Source organism: Phyllosticta citriasiana (genome assembly GCF_038021145.1).
Source record: "Phyllosticta citriasiana strain CBS 120426 chromosome Unknown IWZ02scaffold_5, whole genome shotgun sequence".
NCBI classification, from domain to species: Eukaryota; Fungi; Ascomycota; class Dothideomycetes; order Botryosphaeriales; family Phyllostictaceae; genus Phyllosticta; species Phyllosticta citriasiana.
In genome coordinates, this window is record NW_027117282.1 from 1,742,707 (window position 1) to 1,762,993 (window position 20,287).

Here is a 20,287-nt window from a genome sequence, read left to right on the forward strand (position 1 = left end):
CGGGACCAAAATTTCCGGGCAGCAAGTCTCGCAAGTCTGCCCTCCGCCCGCTGTGAGCTGACCAGTCGTGATTGGACGCCTACGCGCGCGCCCTCCCCTCCAACCCTCAGCTCTGACCTTGCCTTACGCCATCTCTGAGCCACCATGTCCTACTCCTACGCCTTTTCTTCCGGTGAGGTGAGCTGCTCCCGTCCTACTGTCAATTCCTATTTCTCGTGCCCGTTCCCCTTCTCCGACGTGCTGGCCGTGCTCCAGCCCCAGCTCCATTCACCCGCACTTGATATCCCGCAATGCCTCAACTACACGGCGAGGTCTCTTTGCTGACGCTGTAAGTGATTGCTCCCTGTTTTGCAAAGTGCTATGCCAATGCTGACATGACACAGCTACGCCGATGTTCACTACTACTTCAGCCACCCCACCGCAAAGCCCCCGCATCATCGCTTCGACAAGGGCTCCTATGTCTACCTTTACCACAACCCCGCTCAGCGCCGAGCGAGAGTCGAGGTGGCCAATGCAGCAGGCACTCCAGACCAAGACGCTTTCATGGGCTATCTCGACTCTGTCACTGTCAATCGGACATTCAAGCAGCCCGCCTTGATCACCATCACCGTGGATCCTTCGTACTCAGGAAGTGCACACAGTACTCCGCAGCAAGATCACACACAGTGGCACCTGCCCGCTGCCGATCAGCGGAATGAGGGGAAATACATGTTCAAGATCCATACGCTGGATGTTTACCTGTGGACCGAAACCGACGCCACCCTTTTCTCCGATACCCTCCAAAAGTGCCTCCAGCCCCACCAGGTCCGGCTCTTGGATGCCCCAACCCCCAAAACCAGGCATTCTGAGCATTCTGATACCATGAGCCCAGTAGTGCAGAAGCTGGAGCACCTGGCCGTGACGAAAGGCTATCACCAACCCCGCAGCAACAGTGTTAGCACAACTCAGTCATTTGCAGGCCCTCCCACAACCGCGGCGCATCACATGTCTCTTGAGCCTCTTCAGGACTCCGAGCCACCTTACGCGCCAATAGCGCCTTATAATCCAGCGGCTCCAGCAGCTCCAGAGCCCATTGCACACCGGGAAAAGACGCCGCCACCACCAGATGCCGAATCTGGAACAGGCCTGGTCGAAGCAGCCGCTCACGAACAGGGCACCCAGCATGGGCCGCCGCAGATTCAACAACAACACTCGTACCATGCTCAGGGTCTCCAAAGTCAGCCAAGTGTTCCGCAGACGAATGCCACCGGCTCTTTCCCCCCTCCACCCGTGCAGAATGCCCATGCTGCGTCCCCTTACGGAATGTCCTTTGCTCCCCCTCCCACCCAAGCTGGCGCATCGCCCTACGCGCAAACGACGTCTCCGCACAGTGATATCCAGCGACACCCAAGCTCCCATACTTCGTACTCTGGCTACTCGGCACAGTCTTCCCAACCAGCAACGCCCTTGCAACATCCCAACTACACAGCGTCCCCAGGATACCCGCCCGCATCCATTCAATCCCAGGGCCACCCTCAGGCTGCGCATCTGGCTCGGGTTCAGTCGCCTGGTGCCACCATACAGGGCTATTCAAATTACTCTTACCAACAAAATCAAATTCCCACCGACCCTTATGGAATTCATAGCCAGGCGTACCGCCCAACAGAGCTCGAGGCCAATGCACACGGGTCGAAGCACAGATCTGTATCGAACACTACGCCTCAGACGGGCCCTGGCATTCCTGGACCTGGCAAGTTTGAACACGGTATGAACAAGGTAGAGAAGGGCGTCAACAGACTGTTCAAGAAGCTGGACAAGACTTTGTAGTTGGTTGCTGTAGATGTCCTTGCACCCCAGCCGGTCACATCTTTTCTTTTTGATCCCCATTGAGCGAAAAGTTTTTGCACGATACCCAACGTATTAATGAACGACCTTTTCTTGGATGGATCAAACATCGCCCATGTCTGGAGCCACTTGCCGTGTCGATGACTGTATGAAACGATGTCGAGAACCAGTATTGACCTTTTCCTAGGGTTCCCAGCAGAACATGTGAGACCGGATCCATTTCAAGTTTGGTCCCCCCACAGCGCTCAACCAACGTCTGTTTCCAAGTTGCAGAGATTAGACGCTTCCATTGTGTTCTTCCAAGGAGGCCGAATGCTTCTTGAGCCTAGACCGAGTGCAGGAAGCAGACCAAACACGCTGGAGCATTACAACCCAAGAGTAAGCCGATGAAAATACTAGTCACCACCATGCGCTCAATCTTCCTTGAGTCCTCCCACGGGGCTGAATGCTTCAGGGTCGAGCAGGTGATCCATTCCGATCTCAAAGAGCTGGATGAGAGCTGGTTACGTGTACTGATTAAGGGCCAACAGATAGTCCGGCCAAGAGTTTTGACTGCGGTGGCCGTCAACAACACGACGTGACCGTACCGCAACAACCTCACGGCCAACAAACTGTAGCCGCACCCTAGGATCTGCCATTCAGCAACCACCGTCGACTGCCCAATGAAGCGGTCGTTCGCCACTGCGACTGTACCCCGGAGCTGCTGTGCTATGTGCTAAGGTCTCGCCCTTGATCTACGGTGATTGGTCATAGTGGGTCTACTGCGAACGAGATCCAGTCTCAATCCATTTCGCAATCTGTGCAGGTTGGCCAGTCCTGAGGAAAATGAGATTGACCTCGGGTATCATTTTTCAAGGAGAAGAAGTATGTGTCAAGGGGGATAACAACGCTCAATGCAACAGCTTGGCCAAGAAAATGACGAGCAACATCAATGAGACGGGATAGTAAACCATCAGCCATGCGAACCAACTCCCGAAAAGGAAATGTATCCACATGAAGTCCTTCTCGTCAGGCTCAGGGTACAAGAAGGTGCCAAGTCCCATGAACAAGTCCTCAAGGAATCTTTCCGGCACAGGAATCCCAAAAGACCTGCAAATCGATGGACATCAGCTCAATGCAACAGACGCCGCGTTCATCATGACCCACTTACTTCGCATAAGCGGCACCAAGCAAGACGACTTGAAAGGCGAGGAGGTATTTCAGATTGCGCCATCCAACCCAATCAAGGTCATCGTCTTCTTCATCGTCGTCGTCGTCGTCGTCGTCGTCGTCGTCGTCGTCTTCGTCTCCGTCATCCTCCCCGTACTCCCCGTCGTCTTCCTCGTCTTCCTCGCCATCTCCATCAAGTTCGAGGCCATGAGAATAAAGCCCCGTCAAGGTCATTGCGATCGAGGCAAGAATGAGGATTCGGAGCTGAACGGGATTGACCAATGGATCTTTTTCTCCTGGCTCCACCACCAGGCATGTCCACCCCAAGACGATATAGAGGATCTTGATGAGGTACCATCGGGTCCAGCGTTTGTTGTTCCGTCTCGGAGTGTTATTGGTGCTCGGCCTGAAAAAGAACATTCGATGGACCCTCCTTGGGAATTCTGCTATCGTCTCCATTGCTTCCTGGAAGGTTCCCTGTATCGCGTTGTCCATTGTCGCCGAGTTGTTGCTGTTGAGTTGCGTGTCTTTGGGAGTGCAACGCCGGCAGGTCGAGGATGGAATAATGGCCGAGGAGGAACGACTGTTGATTGAAGCTTGCTGTTTTTAAACAAATTGACGGAGTGGTAGTATGGACGGTGAACAAGCTAACAGGTTGGACTGGAGATGGACCAGAGTGGCAGCGTTCAAAATTGGTCTCATGTGCGCGCGCCATGGTCCGCCTTGAGGAGCATACCAAAGACAAGCATCTACCCAGGTTTGCTTAGGACGAAGAAGGCAACCAAAGGATTCATCTTCCGGCCCACACCGCGGCGGCTTGAGCCGTTCAAAAGAACATTTTCCTTGGAAACAGCATGTTGGGGATCCTGACCCAAAAAGTCAGTGAAGTTTCGAGCGAACGATTTTGGTTCGTGCGAAATGATGAGAGCACGAACTTTTGGATCATCCTCAAGCGACAATCTCTTTGCAGCAGCCGAAGCTGTGCAGCGATCCAGGCGGCGCATGGCTGTCATGTTTGTGGATGTTGCTGATGTTGACGAAGCTTTCAGGTCAGCCACTACAACTGACTTTTGCAGGCTGGGGACAGATGCTCCGTGTCGAAAGTGGAGCAAGAGAACCATCAAGCACTCAAAAGTATCATGCTCGAGAGAAAAGTGTTAAAGTTGAGAAGCTGGCGGATTGCCCGGTCTTTGCAAAGTTGACGCATACATACCAGAATAGGCAGCTTCGACCGGCCAACTACCGTGGCTTTTTCTTTCGTCTGACGACCCATTTGCGTTTGAGCAACCGCAGCTTCTACTATGAAATGTGGCAGTCGCCTTTCTCTGTTGCCCCGCTGGCGACACCGCCGATTGTGCGGGCGGGAACCTTCGACACCCCGATTGCCTCGAAATGCTGTCCGCCACGCCACCAACGCTTCTCCACCCTTGACTCCTGTACATTCTCGCAGCGATCCTTTGTGAGTGTAGACGTCTGCTGTTGAGAAACGGCGCCTTCAGGGGGTGCGTTGGTCTCTTGAATCTCAGTCTGTTGCCCAATACTTGATGCACGATAGCAATCCTCTCCTTCACGTACGACCATAGCAGGTAGAAAACTCGGAACCCCGTCCGCTCTTCCATAGATAAGCTACCTTGCGGCCGATTAGTAGTTGCGTGGGTGACCAGCAGCGAATCCCGGCTGTTGTACGTTTTCTCTTTTTGCCGTACAGATGGTAGAAGTTGGCGAGTAAAAGTTAACTTCGAGCGCGTGTCAAGACCTCGGGAACTACCAGTCTACGTGGCGATTCGACTTGAGGGGGCTTTGGTATCGCGATCGAGCATTAGCAAACATGAAATCTTTTGGCGTTCAGTGGTGAATTGTCGCTTTGAGCGGGACCGGGAAGGGGTTGCTCAGGGGTCGGTCCGAATGGCACACGGGGGCTCTTAAAGAAAAGACCAAAGACTCGCATTTAACTGCACTACCAACTGCTGAATCAAGAATCCAAAACTACTCTCGTCGCTATTTTTGGTTCGCCCGTCCCAGCACCGATTATTGGTTGTGAACTCAATCGTCCATCCCCACTCACCTCTGCTTTTTGCTGTGTGCTTTTCAAGCGCCACTTCAGTGGATGAGATGCAATCAACTTTTCCTGCCCCCAATGGACTCGACCGGCTTTAAGTTGTGGACTCCCTCGTCCACCCTGCCTCAACTTCGCTTTTTGGCTTTGGAATTTCCAGCGCCACTGTACACAGCGCCGAAATTTGGTTATGGACTCCTTCGTTCGCCTTGCTGTTCGACGGTCACCGTTCTTTTTTCTCCCATTTTGTCATACTCAATTTTCAGTGCTTTTCGAGCGCCTCGATGGTATGCAGTCAACTTTTGCTGTCCGCGTTCGAGGAGGCGAAATTGTGAAAGAAAAAAAAAGCAAATTCAAGCTAAGCGACCAACTTCTCCCTCCCGGGTTGGCATGGAGCGGCCAAAAACAGAGGCTCGAATGTTCGGACCCCAAACTTTGGAGTGTTAAGCCAGAAAAATAACCAAGCCGAAAATCGAAAATTTGCGGACAAGGAGTCGGATTGAATGCCATCCGCAGTCAAGGTATCTAATCAATCAATAAGGCGAGTGTCGCTCACATTTGATCCTTGGCGTTGAGATTCCCTTGTTGCCGCCCTTACGGCAGTCATCGAGACAATCTTTCAGGTGGCCTTGAACCACTTATCTCGCCAAAATGACCTCATGACGAAGCTCCATGCGTATAGCACGCGCAGCTGGCGTATTGCCTCCTTCAGTGCTAAAGTTCAACGAGAAGAGCCTGTGAATGTCCTCGAGTGTCTTGAGAGCGTCAGTTGTTAGGGAATTGGTGTGATCGCTGAGCAATTTCGTGGCTGTCTTTCTAGCACCGTTGTTGATCGCCATAAAGGGACCCTTGCTGGTGTTGCTGATCTTGGCTGAGAGTGCCCTCACGCGAGCCAAGTGGATTTTTGGTCCTAGCAAGAAAATTAGTTTTTTTGGAATAGCACACCAGTCATAGCTTAAAATATCACCTGTCATGTTGAAGCACTGGTCGTACGTGATCTTCATGTTGTCCAAGAAGAAACTCCGGTCGGTATCTGCTGCTGAGAGCATGTTCTCCTTGAGGAGCCTTGAAGAGTTAGCGAACGGTGGACAGCAGGATATCTGAACTTACATCAGATCGCGTTCCAGTCTGCTGGCAGCATCCTCAGAGAGCCTGTGCAAGTCCACTTTGGCGTTCGACAACGTTCGAAAGAAAATCCCCAAGGCGTCCTTCGAGGGCCCGGCCGCTTCTTGTTCTTGTTGAGTCCAAATCGGGTGCGAAAAGTTTGGGTATCATACCTTCAAGATCTTTCTGAATGCAATCGACGGTCTCGTCAAACAGTGACTTGAGAATTGGAGTCAATGTTTCCAGTGGGTTCTCGAATGCTTCCATGTCTGCTTCTAGGTCTCTCGCGACGAACTTTAGAAGTTCGGTATTCCAATTGATCAAATTCTTCTGCTTGTTTGTGCACTTTCTCCACCTTTTGAGTGTGGTTCTGTATGTGCCTATTCATAGTTAGTGCCCTGAAAACAGACCGTCTTCCAAATCAAAAAACTCACGACTGTTCCACTAGTTAAATGTCAGTACCGCTTCCGATTGAATCCATCGAAGACAACTTATTTGGCTCCATTCCTCAAGCTTAGGCTGGGCCAGACCGATCCACCTTTCACGGCTGCTTTCTATGCACTCCAATTAGCTCAATGCGACGTTCAGAACGGGAAAATTGTTTGACTTACTGATTTTTTCCAGGACAGGCGCGATTGCCAAGTCTTTGAATCGCTGGAACGCCAACGTCATGTTTTCGAACAGGGACTATGGCCATTAGTACGATGCACAGAAAGGCTCCCTGGAAGACGTACCTCATTGCGGCCGAGGAGGATTTGCTCCATATCCTCCTTCCGTTTCAGCTTCGTGACGTTGCAGACCATCTCAACCATACAAAGAAAGTTGTCAAGGCGTGTGGCACACTGGTGCTCAAGTGCTCTGAACTTTTTGGCGGCTGGGAGGCCATAAAGGTGCGCCCTCAATTCCGGAATGCCTGTCGTCTCGACAGACATTTTTATTTCTTGGCCTTGCTCGACCCCTTCAACATGCTGGTTGTATAACCCGATTGCTCACGCAATGAATTGCAAGCGGCGTTCGTCCTTTGGCCAAGGTTGTACTTTTACTCAAAGTCTTGGATGACTATGCTATTCCGTGAGCGTATGCAAGCATCGTTGAACTCGCTCTTGCAGCGCACTAGGTCCAACCTGATGTAGAGTTTCAAGTGTTAGTCACATCACACATCAAGATCGTCAAGATATAAGCACAGAGGGGTTCTGGACTTACTCGCACTGCTCCTTTACTGCACTCAGCAGACGTTCACCATCTAGATCCCCACAGCGACGAGCCGCAGAAGCTTGAGACTTGAGTTGCTTGAGGCGATCGTTGGCTTCGTTTGCTTCAACCCTCAACCGTTCGATTACTTTTGTGTCTCCCGAGTTTATGCCATTGATATCCCTGGGCAAGTTGCATTGAGTTCGACGTCCTGAAGAACAATTCGTTAGCAGAGAGTCGATGATCGATTAACGTACTTACGTCAGTTCTTGTCAAGAAAAGAGCGGCGCCGCCTTGCCTAGTTCGCTTGTAGGACGAAACGATGTCATCATGAATGCTTTCGTTTGTTTCAGAGCGTTTGATTTCGGATACTACCACGGTGTAGTCCACCTTCCGTATGTATTCGTTGGTCGAGGCCTTTCGTGTGCGGTTTGTATCTCCGGTTCCGGGAAGATCGGTCAGAACAATGCCTTGTCTGAGTATTCGTGAATCGCAAAATACTCTACGTCAAGTCAATTCGATTCAGGCTTCAGATCCATTTTGGAGAAAATCTTACCGCACCACTTTGACCATCGGCCACAGTGAAGGTTGTGGATCTTCACTCTGCAAGTTGGATTTTTTGAAGGCCAGGAAGGGCCTGATCAAATCTGACAGTTCAAGGGCCGTTGATGCGTTGAAATCGATGGTGTCGGAACAAAAATTGAGTGATTTCATAGCCGTGTTGAGCCATGAACTTAAAGTCCCGTTGAGTGTTGCAACCATCGAACCGCTGAACTTCTTCATGTACTTTTTGATGGCACCTTCGCTCTGGAATTCTTCATGATTGCAGAACATCGAAGTCAGTGCCTCTATGCATGTGGAATAAGGCTTGATCAGGTCTTTGTACTGCGGGTCGTTGGGATCATACTCATTGCTCTGGTGGTCGAAGAAGTCGCTGATGTAGTTATCGAGTGCTCCTTTGCGAGATGCCTCTGGGATAAATTCTATCTCGGCACGGAAGCTCGCTTCGTCTTGACTATCTGAGAAGCGGAACTCTTGAGCAACAGCAGCGCACGCTTTATGGCCATCCCCCTTCGCAGGAATTAGCGTTAGCAATGTCTTTGCATTGGGACGTAGTAGACTAGACTTACTGTCTCAGCGGCATCTTCAATTCCAAGAATGCTGTTGAGCAAGGAAGATTTTCCCACTCCCGCAGCCCCCCTGAGACCGACGATGATGTCTCCTGGATAGTCGATACCACTGAACAACCTCGCGCGCGACTTGATGAACTCGATGTCTGAGTCATGTTCCTCTTCGTGACGTCCCAGGATTGTCAACAAGACTTGGTAAATCTTGTTGTGGCGCGACTCTGCTTCGCTGAAGCTGGGATTGGAGGTGTATGTTGCTGGAAAGCCTTCGCTCCTGGGATCGTAGCGAGTGAAAAGCTCAATGGCAGCGTCATCATCATCATCGTTAGAGTGGCTCAAAACCGAACGATTCCCTTGTGACTCGAGTCAGTTGCGTCTGGATCAAATTCAGGATTAGGTGCATGTCTTACGCTTTTTGCCATGCGAAGAAAAGGAAGTTTGATGATCGCTTGTCATAGATCCCAGTCGTTGGGAACATGTAGTCGAGCCAGCTTGGCTGTTGCTACGGGACAGTGATCCACCTGACTGCTGATAGTTGGAAGTTCCGGGCTCAGTCTTCAAAGTGAACCTCTTACTTGCACGCGGAGCTGAGGCACGTTCCTCATACGCTGCGCTGCACATGACCGGAGGAATTCCTGGTGGGATTGCCGTCGAGGAAAGGTTGGCTGACATGCTGTTTGAGGATTGCTGTGACACGAATTCTTGAAATAGACGCCACATCTCGGGTGATGGCTGTAAACCTGAGGGAAAAGGAAGCTGTCCGGTGGGGCATGTGCTCTCAGCTGCTAGAGTAGCTCCACTAGAGTCGCTTCCTTGCGCAATCTCAGTCGCATCGCGATCAGGAGCAGCTTGATCGTTCCCCGTTCTCTCTGGAACATGGCTGGAGAGGCCCATGTCGTCAGATGGCGGAGCTCCGCCATTGCTCTCACCTGCAGCAGCTATGGTGAAGGGACCAGGCCACGACGCCGAGAGATCACGGATGAGAAGGATGAAGGCAACGAGCTTGGTACGAGAGAGTGAAGGCTTGACGAAAGAAGAGTGCGGGTAGACGGTCAGATTGAAGAGGGTGGAGTGGAGTGGAGTGGAGTGGTGGTGGAGTGATGGAGGAGTGGTGGTGGAGAGGCGAGACTCAGAGCCGTCAATGGGGCTTCTTCTAAAGATCTGGGGTTCGAAGAGTTGGACGAGTGAAAGAACGTCCCAAACAGGAAATCTGGGTGTCCGCATGCTGCCGACAGCCGCGAGACTTGAGATGTATGCCTGTCACAAAATCGTCTCCACCAATGCCTTGATTGGCATGAAATTTGGACTTACCGCAGCCTTTGTGTACGGTACGGCCTTCAACGGACTCTTTGCCCGTCATCGTGCTGCTTTTGAGTCCGGCGTGCTGTGGGCACCCACTCAGCCCTGCAGCATTCCTCGAGAGGTAGGCTGACCCTCATGACCGACTCTTCTGATTGAACAGCTTTGAAAGGGCACCAGCCCTGGAAAAATTTCACCTCTACGGCATGATGACCATGCATGTCGCACTCTGCGAAGGTTCAGCTCTCCAGTCTCTCCAAGTCGATCAACGTCTTCAGCCTCGACATGACCAGCAAGCGCACCACTGAAATACGTAAACACGAACGGGAAAGTCTCGTGGGCAAAGTGAGCGCTGACACATTATCCTTCCAGATTTACACAATCTGATCTTCAAAGGATAACAGGCAGTCTTGACCCGGACCTTCACCATAAGTCCCCGGGATCACAATAAGCTTTATGCGGGGGTCCTCGTGCTTGCTCAGCATCGGAGTGGTCAGAGAGACGGATGCATATTGCGGAGGAGTAGCTCTAATTGTAATGACGCCTGTTTGTGGTGCTTGGCAACGCCTCTGTTGAACTGGTAGTCGGTGACACAAAAAGCAGATGGCGGCATGGCCAAAAGCACGAGGAGAGATTGAGCCAAGACAAAGATGTTGGAAGTCTAAAGGATGAGGATTTTGGAGTTGATGCAAACTAGCCGAGTTGCGTTAGAGGCTGGCTACCTTACGCAGCCGACGAATGGGGACGCGAAAGACATCAGCACTGGACGCGCATTGAATTCCTTCCCCGCTGCCCACCTCAGCGCAGCGCCACCGCCAGAGCTGCTCCCCACGAACCCAGGAACCGTTGCTCAACGACGGTGCTTCCCGCCATCCTTCAACCACGCAGGGCGCGACAACCATTGGCCAGCCTGACGCGAACCAAGGACGGGATACTCTGTCAGATTGTTGTCCCCAAAGACGCCATGCCCGGTTTCTTAACCTGCGGCGGGCCTGCCGTCGGGGCCGTTGATGAGACGCGCCCTCTTCTTTCATCCCCCTCCAGTCCCGCTTTCGACGGAGAGCGCAGCACGACGCCATGGACTCCCATCGCCGTGAGCTCCCGGGCCTCGACAAAACCGACACGGTTCGCGAGGTGACGCAGCAGCACTCCTCGTCTAACACGAGTCAGGACGACCATATCCACACCCATGTCGACAGTCATCAACACCAAGACCTTGGTAGAACGCAGTCGCATGGCTCGCATGCTGTCTACCGCGTATACCGACGACGATGGTTTGGATTGGCGCAGCTTGTATTGCTCAACATCGTGATCAGCTGGGATGTAATCTCCCCATTTACCCCAACATTGTCCACACAGACCAGAGCGCTAACGAGGAACAAAGTGGTTGTCATTCTCCGCCGTCTCGACCGATGCCGCAGAGTTCTTTGGAGTTTCTGAGTCGGTCATCAACTGGCTTAGCACCGCCTTTCTCTTCGCCTTCCTCGCTGCTGTCCCGTAAGTCCACCAGCCAACATAATACTCAAATACAGCCATCACCCGCCCTCCTTCCCATTTCGGCCATCCCCCATGCAAAACCACGCGCTCACACACGGCTGCAGTGTAACCATCCCCATTCTCCACCGCGGGCCCAAGCCTGCCATCCTCGTCGCCTCTGCCCTGACGCTCGTGGGCTCCTGGATCCGGTATGCGGGAGCGCGCGCAACGGGCGGCAACTACGGCGCCATCATGGTCGCCCAGATCATGATTGGGCTGGCGCAACCCTTCGTGCTGGCCGCGCCGACGCGCTACTCCGATCTCTGGTTCACCGAGCAAGGCCGCATCTCGGCGACGGCCGTAGCCAGCCTGGCGAATCCCTTGGGCGCCGCGCTGGGCCAGCTGGTGAATTCCATGTGGGTGAGCAAGCCGCGCGATGTGCCCGACATGGTGCTGTACACGGCCATCCTTTCGAGTGCCGCCGCGCTGCCTTCCTTCTTCATCCCCGCGGCGCCGCCCTCGCCCGCCAGCGCGTCTTCGTCGTTCCCGCAGACGACGCTGGCCGAGAGTCTGCGCTTGATATCGCGCTCGCGCTCCTTCTACCTTGTCCTTGCGCCCTTTGCCGTCTACGTCGGCTTCTTCAACGCCTTCTCTTCGCTCCTCAACCAGATACTATACCCGTACGGCTTCTCCGAGACCGACGCCGGCGTCTGCGGCGCCCTTCTGATCTTTGTCGGCCTGCTCTTCAGCGCGCTACTGTCGCCATTCCTCGACCGCCGCCACCCGAAGCCATACATTCTGGTCATCAAGATCCTGTGTCCCATCGTGGTAGTCTGCTACATCGCCTTTGTCTTTGCGCCGCCGACCCGCAGCGAAGCCGCGCCGTACGTCATTGCCGCGCTGCTGGGCGCCTCGTCTTTCGCGCTCGTTCCCATTGCGCTGGAATACCTGGTCGAGACGACCTGGCCGGCGTCGCCCGAGATCGGGTCGACATTGTGCTGGGCTGGCGGGCAGCTTTTGGGTGGCATCTTCATCGTCATCATGGACGCCTTGAAGGAGCCCGGCTGTCTGAACACGGACGACTGTCAGCAAAAAGGCAAGACAAGTAGGGGGTGGAAGCCGCCTGGCAGCTTGTGGAAAGCTCTCATTTTCGAAGCTGTCGTCGCGGTGGCGGTGCTGCCTGCGCCGCTTCTTTTGGGTGTCAAAAGGCTTGGATTTGGCGAGTCGAGGAAGGAGGGCAGAATCGAGGCCGATGAGGTAGAGCGGGAGGGGTTACGGGTTGCGAGCACGCATGGCGATGTCGTGGACAACGCATGAGATTTGGGCGTTTTTGGGGGCGTTCTTCGTCCTTGCGTATACCTAAATTTTCCTCATTTGCATGTTATCAGACATCGACAGTACGGCGTCAGCAATGACGCCTAGTCTAATCGCATCATCTGAATAATGAAAGAGATACTCATCATGACCGGCCAAGCCGGCTGCACTTGACAAGCGGAACGCGACAGTGTATGAAGTCTATGCCATTCGCAGCAGATTCTGCTCTATTGATCTGCTAACACCATCTCGTAGTATACATGCTGGGATTCGGGAAGAAAGGGCTGTACAGGCACGCTGTATTTTTCGGTCGTCTATCGGAGGCCCGGAGGGCTCGAGCGTACACAGGCTTGTCGGGTTGATCTCGGATTTTTCGCCGCCGTCGTCGTCGAAAGGGAAAGGGGATCGAGTTGGCTTCGGCGAGGTGCGTTTACTTGAGGGCGGCGAAGAGCTTGGGGGCGGCGCACTGGTTTGCGCAGTGGACAAGGTGGAAGACTGTTTACATCATCAGTATTGCGGCTTTGCCATTGGACGAGCCTCCAATTGCCAGCGAGACTGGCTGCTGTGTCCATGTCCACGTGTGGGGATTCTTACACTCCTCGACGCAGTCCTCCTCTGCCTTGCCCTTCTCCTCCTCCTGCTTCTGGACGCGCTCGACGCAGTGCTCGTAGTGGTGCTTGGCGGGGGCGCATTCCTTGGAGTTGGCGCACTCTGAAGACAATGTCAGTCGTAGCTCTGCTCTTTTTGCGGATTCGCGGATGCGAATCGTGCTTCAATGACGTCCATGTTGAAGCCAGCCTAATGAGAGAGACAGGCTGGCCTCCCTTCAAAGAGTGTTGTAGCGACTTACCCTCCTCGAGCTTGGGCTTGATGTCCTCGGGCTCCTCCTCCTCTTCTTCCTCCTCTTCCTCGGCAGGCTCCTCCTCGCTAGATTCCTCCTCGGCGGGCTCGTCCTTGGAGGTGTCTGCTCCCTTAGCATCGTCCTTCTTGGAATCCTGACGGTTTGCTTCGGCTTCCTGGGGACTCTCCTGGCTCTGCGAAGCGGGGCTTTGGGTGCTCGCGCCACCGCGAACACCCGCACCTCGTTGCTCGGCGCTCCCTCTCTCGTACGTACCCTGGTCCTGAGTTTCCTGTTCCTCGGCGGCTGGGGCCTCGGCCTCGACGGGCTGGCCGGCCAGGGTGGAGTAGACGTCGGAAAAGAAGTCTGCGAGACCCATCTTGAACGATTGGGATGCGGTTGCCGTGAGGATCGTTGGAGGAGTGGGCTGGTAGGCTTGAAGATGAGGGCGACACTGGCTCGGGAAGAATCGTCGAGGTCGGCCGGAAGCTTTGGAAATTCGCGCTAGGCCCTTTATGTAAGCGTAATCCAAGCCAAATCACTGGCTGGCGACCACCACGACATCAACATCATTATTTTGATTTCATCAACTATTCGCTGCAGGTTGTTTGGATCACATTATCACAATCATGATTGGAATCAATCTATTGGGGATGTTTCAAAGGCGATCCCACACTATCTTGAAGAAGAACATCGAATTTCCATGTTAGGAGCCTGGCCGCCGAAAACAACTCCATTTATATTCCCGCCGTGCAGTCGTAGTTGCTTGCTTTCTGTTCAGACCATTAACTGCTTGGCTCGTTCTCTTCCTAGATATGAGATCCCTACCTGCTGTAGTGTATGCATTCCGCGGCAACACAACATACTGCGACATCGACTTGAAGCCTTCTGGCTGAGGTCAGCGTGTTGCAACGGGGAGCAATCATGCTCATGTAGCTTACTTGGGAAGCGGGGACGAATGCTCTCGCACGAACAACATCTGGCCGAAGAACAGGCTTCCTGAGAACAGTCAACACCCCGCTGGAGAAATGTGCGCCACCAGAGAACAGGGAAGGACTCACCAGGACACCTCCACTCCTTCCACCTTTACAACGGCCTTGGTCTCTCGTAACTTGACACACCCTGCCACCAGAACACGGTATCCGGTCTCACCGACCTCGGCCTCGACCGGGCCCTGTCGCGGGGAGCTGGCGTCGGCGGAGACATGAAGGCGAATACAGGGCTCGAGGCCCGGCGAGGTGAGTTGACTGCCCGAGACCGGGAGACCGGTGTATCCATGGGCGGCGGGGACGATGGTGGCAGGCGAGAGGATGAGAGGCGCGCCGGCGGCGGGAGAGACGGCGTGGGCGGCGGCAGCAGCGGCGAAGGCTGGGTGGAGTCTGCACGCCCAGGATACTGGGGCAACTCGACGCCAGAGTCCACGGCACTACCTTCTGGGTCTCCTTGTCGCCTGTCACGGAAGGCCTCGAGACGCTTCCGAACGGAGGAGACGCAGTATGTGGGCGTGTACCCAGCGCAGAGCAAAGCCGTCAGCACCAAGAGCAGTGCAACGACCCCAACCGCAGCAATCGCGACGATGATGGTGGTAGGGAGAATCATTTTGATTGAAAGCTATTGAAGTAGTCATTGTCGTTTACTGGATGAGGTAGGGGAGAACTTACAAAGAGCGGACAGTGAAGAGTGACAATGCGCAAAAGTTCTCAATCAAAATGATTCGTGATGTTTGGTGAAGACAGCGACCCAAAGAGTAGACGTATATATACAGGCGCGCAGGCGCATTGGGCACGTGGCCACGTGCCAAAATTGAAAAAAGATGACCCCATTAGGCAAAGGGAAGAAGGTAGAGAGGGTAAGAGGCAGGCAGACTGCCTATTTGGGCGAAGATGAAAAATATTTCATCGAAGAAAGCGCTTTTTACTTGAATGCTATGCTACGCGTTTTTTAAAACGAACGTCGCTGACTTCCTTAGATTTCCTTCATGCAAATCATCTTCTTCCAAGCCTTTTCATGATGAGGCCGTAAGGAAAGCATCCTTGCCTCAGCTTCAGCCGTCCGCGACGCCCACTCCATCATCGTCAATGAGACGCGCTCGTCGGCCCATACGTCCCAGCGACTGTTAAACTGCTGAAAAATGGGGTGCCGTTCGCACATTGCGTGGACACCGTCGAAGGGTTGTGATGCGATCAGCCTGTCGCTGTCGTAGGGATGTGATTCGAGCAGCTCGTCAATCCACACTCGTATCCGTGAAGGTCTAGATGGATTCGACTTTGCATCATCATCTGCGGCGCCAGTTAGCAGAGTTCTTGAACAAAATCTATTGACACCAACCCGCGCATATCCATGCCGCACAGAGCCACAACATCCAAGCTTCTGTTTCAAATCCTGCCTCGCGAATTTTCCTAGGAATCTTCGTCCCGAAGGCGTCTCTGGCCAAGACCTCCCAGCTGTGCTCAAGTTCATCCCTTTCCGCTCGCAAAGCCTGGAGAGCCTCTTCAAGCGTGATGAAGTTCTCCCGAAGCAAAAGGTCCTGCAGCTGTTCAACGTTTTCTCTCAAGATAGTCATCTGACCGTCCCGGTACATCTTGGCGTAGCTTTGCTTGTCATTTAAAGGTTCGGGCGGGAGGTATTTGTTGTATTTATCGATCTCATTGTATTTGGCGGAGAGATTTTGAAGCAAAGCACACCGGGCAGAAACAAGTTTTCGCCACAAAGGTCGTCCTCGCATCAAAGCTGATTGGCCATCTTCGAACCTTTTGATTACCTCAAAGACAGTCCAAATTGCTTGCGGAATACCGGACTCTGTCTCTGTGACTTTGGGATGATGTGCCAAAGAGACTGGGTAGAGACCGCCGTAAAAGCTGCGACCTCTAAGATAGTGGACCTTGCTCGAGTCCCATTCGCCGAGCAATCTTTCAATCTCTTGGACCACAGGTGGAGGTAACCGGCCAAATCGGATTGCTACAGCATCGCAAGGATTGTTGGGGATGCAGAAGCCGTATCCATTGAGCACTTTCAAATTCAGCGAACGAAAAAGTAAAAGCAACATGTCGACTTACACTCTTCATTTCCCTTTCCGCCATAGTTGTTGAAAATCTCTTGGCCTTGGACCAAAGGCTCCTCCGAGTTGAGCTGGAAAGTTCCCCGGTCGAAAAACCAATTGACTTTTGAGGGGAATTTATGATTCAGTAGGTCGACAACCGGCATGAGGACGCGAGCCTGCCTATGTTCTTTGTTCGTGCCAGGATCGGAAGGGAAGCATCTCGAAGTGAAGATGGTTCCAGCCCATTTGAAGAGCTCCCTGGTCTACAAGTTAACTGTGTTCCCCCAAAGGATTTCTCGTCGTAGCTGGTGCCCTTGTAATGCCTCACCATGAGTATCCAGCTATTGAAACGCCCCTCTGTTCCATAACGCGCCTCGAATGATCGAACTCTCTCTTCCATTGAAACTCTCTTTCGCGCCATGCCTGGCCGAGATTGGTACCAAGCAGCCAGGCGGTATCATTCCTTCTTTCAAGAAGGGCATCCTCATTCTTCTCTTCTTTGAAATAAATGGGAGTTGTCAATTGACTTGCCTTCGGCAAGCATTTGAGATAAGGTTCCCAACGCGATTCTTCGCGGAGCACTTCTTGAATGAGAGCAATATTTGAGAGAACGTGTTCCGGTAGAAAGCCATGCAGCGACTTCGGAGCTTGGACGGATGATAGTTGAAGTTCTGGCGGACAGGCACAGATTTGAGTGCCGCCTGGAGGAGGTTCAGGGATATCTTCAGTTGCAAAGGCGGAAATGCCGCCAGCGCTGTCTTGGCTAAACCTCACACTAGGATGGACAGACCCGCCATGTTTGACGAACCAACCCAAGAGCCCGTCAATGTCTTTTTTGGTGACTTTTGGATCCGTCATCACTGCGGCAACCAGTCCGTGTTCCGCGGCACGTTGTTTTGGCAGACGCGGACTTTGGCGAAGCGAGAGAAAATACTGCGTTTCCTTGTTCTCGTTCCTTGATGAAGATGGGAGCTCGATAAGAACTTGATATGCCGTGATCGAATTGCCGAATGGACGGAGGTAAATTGATTCTGATCTAATAATTCGGCCAAAAGAGGCAACGGAGCAACGGAGAGGAAAAAAGTTGGCGGCGAGCTTCGGTTTGCCTATGACATCAAAAGCACGGACTCCGGGCCCTTCGACACGGACCTGCAGCAGCTATCAACGCCTCGGCCACCAGTTTCCCAATTCAGAAGCTCACCACCGCTCGTATCTCGCTAGAAGACGTCCCTGACTTTTGCCGTTGCCCTCCCCACCGCCGGTACGAGATGCTTATAACCCAGCCAGGTACAATGGCGTTCTGCGCCTCCCAGCGTGCTTCCCTCCTGCGATGGCGACCCTTCGTCTGATTCTGGGCGTAGCAGCCTACCTCTCCCTCTCGGCCGCCAGCCTCCACGCGCCCCACACCTCAAGCACCTGCTCAAAAGAGGACCTGGGTGTTCTTTCGTGCTCAGCAGAGAGCCTCACAACGGATACGTGCTGTGTCGAGTCTCCCGGTGGGCTGCTGCTGTTGACCCAGCTCTATTCTGCGACAGCTGGTGGCCCGGAGAATACGTGGACGCTTCACGGATTGTGGAATGACTATTGCAACGGAAGTTATCCGGCCTCGTGTGACAATTCGCGAAACTACAAGGACGTGGCCGAAATACTGGAGGAGTACGACCAACGGAGCCTGCTGGATTACATGCGTATCTACTGGAGAGTGCGTGGAATGACGACCTTATTTGTAGTATGTTGAACTAAGTTTGCTTTCAGAATGACCCTGTAATTACAACGACAAACGGCACAGACGAGCAGTTATGGGAGCACGAGTGGGCCAAGCACGGCACATGCATGTCTACCATCAAACCGTCGTGCTATTCCGACTATACCAAGCACCTCGAACTTGTTCAATTCCTCAATGAAGCAGTGTACCTCTTCAAGCGATTGCCGAGCGAGGAATATCTTGGAGCTTGTGGCATCTTCCCTTCAAACAGCACGACGTATGCTCTGGCGGATATTGAAGCTTGCTTTGTCCAAGCAACAGGCGGCTACTTGCCACACATTGGATGCACGGGAAACATGCTGAATGAGCTGTGGTTCTACTATTACCTGGCTGGGAGGGTGCCTCACGGAACATATGTTCCAACCAACACGACTTACGCCAGTACATGTCCCTTAGAGGGCATTGTGTATTCTCCAAAAGCGGCTTCGTAGAGACCTACATAATCTCCGTCTTCCGACGATCTTTCATGACGTTCTTCTCATATCTCGTCTCTTTGGGCTGCAGCAAGAGTCCAAGCACGTCTAATCGACAGAGCTGGGCTGCAGCCGTTTGACAGGCACGCTGTTTGCTGGTAAAATCGCTGCTCTTGCGGCAGCGCTCCTTTCTCACAATGTTTGCCCTAAGATGAGCTGATTGCAAAGAGATCCTTCCGGTTGAAAGCTTTGGCTCTGGTTGGACGACAAATAAAGGCGAACCATCCCACAGATATAAAATGCTTGCAAGTCGTCCTTTACCTACGTCTTTAATTGTGCGCCTGTCCCTCGCCGACCTTTTTCCGTTCCTCTTGTCTTTTTCGCAAGTCCTCCACTCTTTTCAAAAAGCGCTCCGCTTTCCTTGCCCGATGCTCCTATCGAGCGTTGGCCATGCTTGGCTTCGAGGCTACGGATTGAACGGGCTTCTGAATTTTTTAAGGCAGTTTCACCGAAGCAGCTTGCAACATGGCGAAGCGCAGCCCATTCATTCCAATCAACTCGTTCTTGGATCCCCCCTTATCGCCGAGAGACCTTTCTGCACTGACGCATAGAACGTCTTTTATAGGCGGCTGAGCAATTTTCAGAACTTGTGATCTGAGCCACCTCAATCTCGAAAGTCCGCTGCGAGCCTTGTCGTCCGAAACTGGACCACTAGCTGGGGTCAAGACATTATCCGTCTTCGTGAAGACTATTTGGTAAGATGTTCCCGCCAGCGCCAAGATCTCGAACATTTGCTTGTCTAGCTTCGTTGCCCCGTGTTCGGCGTTGATTAGGACAAAAGTTCGTTGCAGTTGCGTTCGCTGCGACAAGTACTTCATAATCTCTTCGCCCTGGAAATCGAGACTTCCATGGCCGTAGCCAGGCATGTCGACGATGGTGAAGCCACTTTCGTGTCCGTGTCGGCGCTCAATCCTCCGCTCTGTTTTGGTTCTCTTCTTTTTCTTGCACTGTATCGTCTTGGTGCGGCACTCAATCGGGCCCACCAAAAAGATATTCATGAGCCTTGTCAGTCCTGCGCGTTTCCCGACTTTTGCCAGCTCTTCTTCCTGCTTGCCGGGAGAGCGACGACTGAGTAGAGCGTTCAACAGGCTGCTTTTCCCCACATTGCTGCGGCCGATGAAGGCGAACTCTGGCACGTCACTGTCTGGAAATTCGGCGAAGCGTTCGCAAGAAAAAGCAAATTTGCGATTCGCCACACTGAAGTAGGTTCTGGCAGCCTCCAGCTCTTCATCCGAGGGACAGGCTATGTTGTCGTCATAAATGTGTGGCTCATTGAGTTTTGAGGAGTCGAATTTTGTTGGCTCAATCCATGTGGGATCCGTGATGACATTCCGAATCGGTACATGCGCATCTAACCCCCGTTCGGCCAGTTTTTGTTTTCCAAAGATTTCACTGTGAACCCGTCGAATGGGCACAGTAAATCCAGCTGTAGCCTCCCCACTCTCCCTATTTTCAGGCGACCTGGAAGGTGTTTGCCAGCCCTGGGCTGACTGGCCCTCCGAATGTTGGGGCCTCTTCTCCCTCTTCTTTTCCCGTCGCGCTTCTCTCTTTTCCGAAACTTCAATTGCTGTTTTCTGCGCTGGTTCGACTCGTCCTCCTAGGCCGTGACTGCGTTTTACCTGCGCAGCGAG

The 20,287-nt window shown here is 53.0% G+C and overlaps 9 protein-coding genes across 9 annotated transcripts; 4 read left to right on the forward strand and 5 right to left on the reverse strand.

Moving 5' to 3' along the window:
* The first annotated feature begins 104 nt into the window (after positions 1 to 104).
* Positions 105 to 1,893, forward strand: IWZ02DRAFT_237928 (uncharacterized protein). The gene is made up of 2 exons (XM_066763037.1): positions 105 to 328; positions 384 to 1,893. Exons 1-2 carry the CDS (start codon positions 291 to 293, stop codon positions 1,804 to 1,806), a joined length of 1,461 nt encoding a protein of 486 aa, XP_066624021.1. The 5' UTR covers positions 105 to 290; the 3' UTR covers positions 1,807 to 1,893.
* Positions 1,894 to 2,430: 537 nt separating this feature from the next.
* On the forward strand, positions 2,431 to 3,697 carry IWZ02DRAFT_237970 (uncharacterized protein). Its single transcript, XM_066763038.1, has one exon. The coding sequence runs from the start codon at positions 2,818 to 2,820 to the stop codon at positions 3,565 to 3,567; it is 750 nt and encodes a 249-aa protein (XP_066624022.1). The 5' UTR covers positions 2,431 to 2,817; the 3' UTR covers positions 3,568 to 3,697.
* Positions 3,698 to 5,667: 1,970 nt separating this feature from the next.
* IWZ02DRAFT_432377 (uncharacterized protein) lies at positions 5,668 to 9,675 on the reverse strand (the record flags this gene model as incomplete). Its single annotated transcript, XM_066766215.1, has 13 exons — positions 5,668 to 6,094; positions 6,140 to 6,263; positions 6,307 to 6,503; positions 6,568 to 6,577; positions 6,745 to 6,820; positions 6,868 to 7,101; positions 7,127 to 7,192; positions 7,248 to 7,257; positions 7,337 to 7,535; positions 7,582 to 7,799; positions 7,881 to 8,395; positions 8,455 to 8,804; positions 8,862 to 9,675. The coding sequence occupies 13 exons, from the start codon at positions 9,673 to 9,675 to the stop codon at positions 5,668 to 5,670; spliced, it is 3,240 nt and encodes a 1,079-aa protein (XP_066624023.1).
* Positions 9,676 to 10,827: 1,152 nt separating this feature from the next.
* IWZ02DRAFT_375241 (major facilitator superfamily domain-containing protein) lies at positions 10,828 to 12,543 on the forward strand (the record flags this gene model as incomplete). The annotated part of the gene is made up of 3 exons (XM_066764809.1): positions 10,828 to 11,073; positions 11,135 to 11,247; positions 11,352 to 12,543. 3 exons carry the CDS (start codon positions 10,828 to 10,830, stop codon positions 12,541 to 12,543), a joined length of 1,551 nt encoding a protein of 516 aa, XP_066624024.1.
* Positions 12,544 to 12,970: 427 nt separating this feature from the next.
* IWZ02DRAFT_432379 (ubiquinol-cytochrome C reductase hinge protein-domain-containing protein) lies at positions 12,971 to 13,757 on the reverse strand (the record flags this gene model as incomplete). The annotated part of the gene is made up of 3 exons (XM_066766216.1): positions 12,971 to 13,035; positions 13,135 to 13,251; positions 13,391 to 13,757. The coding sequence occupies 3 exons, from the start codon at positions 13,755 to 13,757 to the stop codon at positions 12,971 to 12,973; spliced, it is 549 nt and encodes a 182-aa protein (XP_066624025.1).
* A 458-nt stretch (positions 13,758 to 14,215) lies between these two features.
* IWZ02DRAFT_238123 (uncharacterized protein) lies at positions 14,216 to 15,160 on the reverse strand. The gene is made up of 2 exons (XM_066763040.1): positions 14,440 to 15,160; positions 14,216 to 14,263 (listed from the first exon to the last, which is right to left on the reverse strand). Exon 1 carries the CDS (start codon positions 14,975 to 14,977, stop codon positions 14,465 to 14,467), a length of 513 nt encoding a protein of 170 aa, XP_066624026.1. The 5' UTR covers positions 14,978 to 15,160; the 3' UTR covers positions 14,216 to 14,263; positions 14,440 to 14,464.
* Positions 15,161 to 15,692: 532 nt separating this feature from the next.
* IWZ02DRAFT_375917 (uncharacterized protein) lies at positions 15,693 to 17,276 on the reverse strand (the record flags this gene model as incomplete). Its single annotated transcript, XM_066764855.1, has 3 exons — positions 15,693 to 16,387; positions 16,435 to 16,676; positions 16,747 to 17,276. 3 exons carry the CDS (start codon positions 17,274 to 17,276, stop codon positions 15,693 to 15,695), a joined length of 1,467 nt encoding a protein of 488 aa, XP_066624027.1.
* A 212-nt stretch (positions 17,277 to 17,488) lies between these two features.
* On the forward strand, positions 17,489 to 18,852 carry IWZ02DRAFT_238053 (ribonuclease T2). The gene is made up of 2 exons (XM_066763039.1): positions 17,489 to 18,120; positions 18,174 to 18,852. Exons 1-2 carry the CDS (start codon positions 17,749 to 17,751, stop codon positions 18,612 to 18,614), a joined length of 813 nt encoding a protein of 270 aa, XP_066624028.1. The 5' UTR covers positions 17,489 to 17,748; the 3' UTR covers positions 18,615 to 18,852.
* Positions 18,853 to 19,090: 238 nt separating this feature from the next.
* IWZ02DRAFT_375432 (P-loop containing nucleoside triphosphate hydrolase protein) lies at positions 19,091 to 19,894 on the reverse strand (the record flags this gene model as incomplete). Its single annotated transcript, XM_066764823.1, has 1 exon — positions 19,091 to 19,894. A coding segment is annotated over one exon (804 nt), but the record flags the coding sequence as incomplete, so codon positions are not given.
* Positions 19,895 to 20,287: the final 393 nt, after the last annotated feature.

Coding starts and splice junctions, on each gene's coding strand:
- IWZ02DRAFT_237928 (XM_066763037.1), top strand. CDS start 291: ATGCCTCAACTACACGGCGAGGTCTCTTTGCTGACGCT. Junction 329..383: donor GAGGTCTCTTTGCTGACGCT/GTAAGTGATTGC, acceptor GACATGACACAG/CTACGCCGATGTTCACTACT.
- IWZ02DRAFT_237970 (XM_066763038.1), top strand. CDS start 2,818: ATGAAGTCCTTCTCGTCAGGCTCAGGGTACAAGAAGGTGCCAAGTCCC.
- IWZ02DRAFT_238123 (XM_066763040.1), bottom strand. CDS start 14,977: ATGATTCTCCCTACCACCATCATCGTCGCGATTGCTGCGGTTGGGGTC.
- IWZ02DRAFT_238053 (XM_066763039.1), top strand. CDS start 17,749: ATGGCGACCCTTCGTCTGATTCTGGGCGTAGCAGCCTACCTCTCCCTC. Junction 18,121..18,173: donor ACATGCGTATCTACTGGAGA/GTGCGTGGAATG, acceptor GTTTGCTTTCAG/AATGACCCTGTAATTACAAC.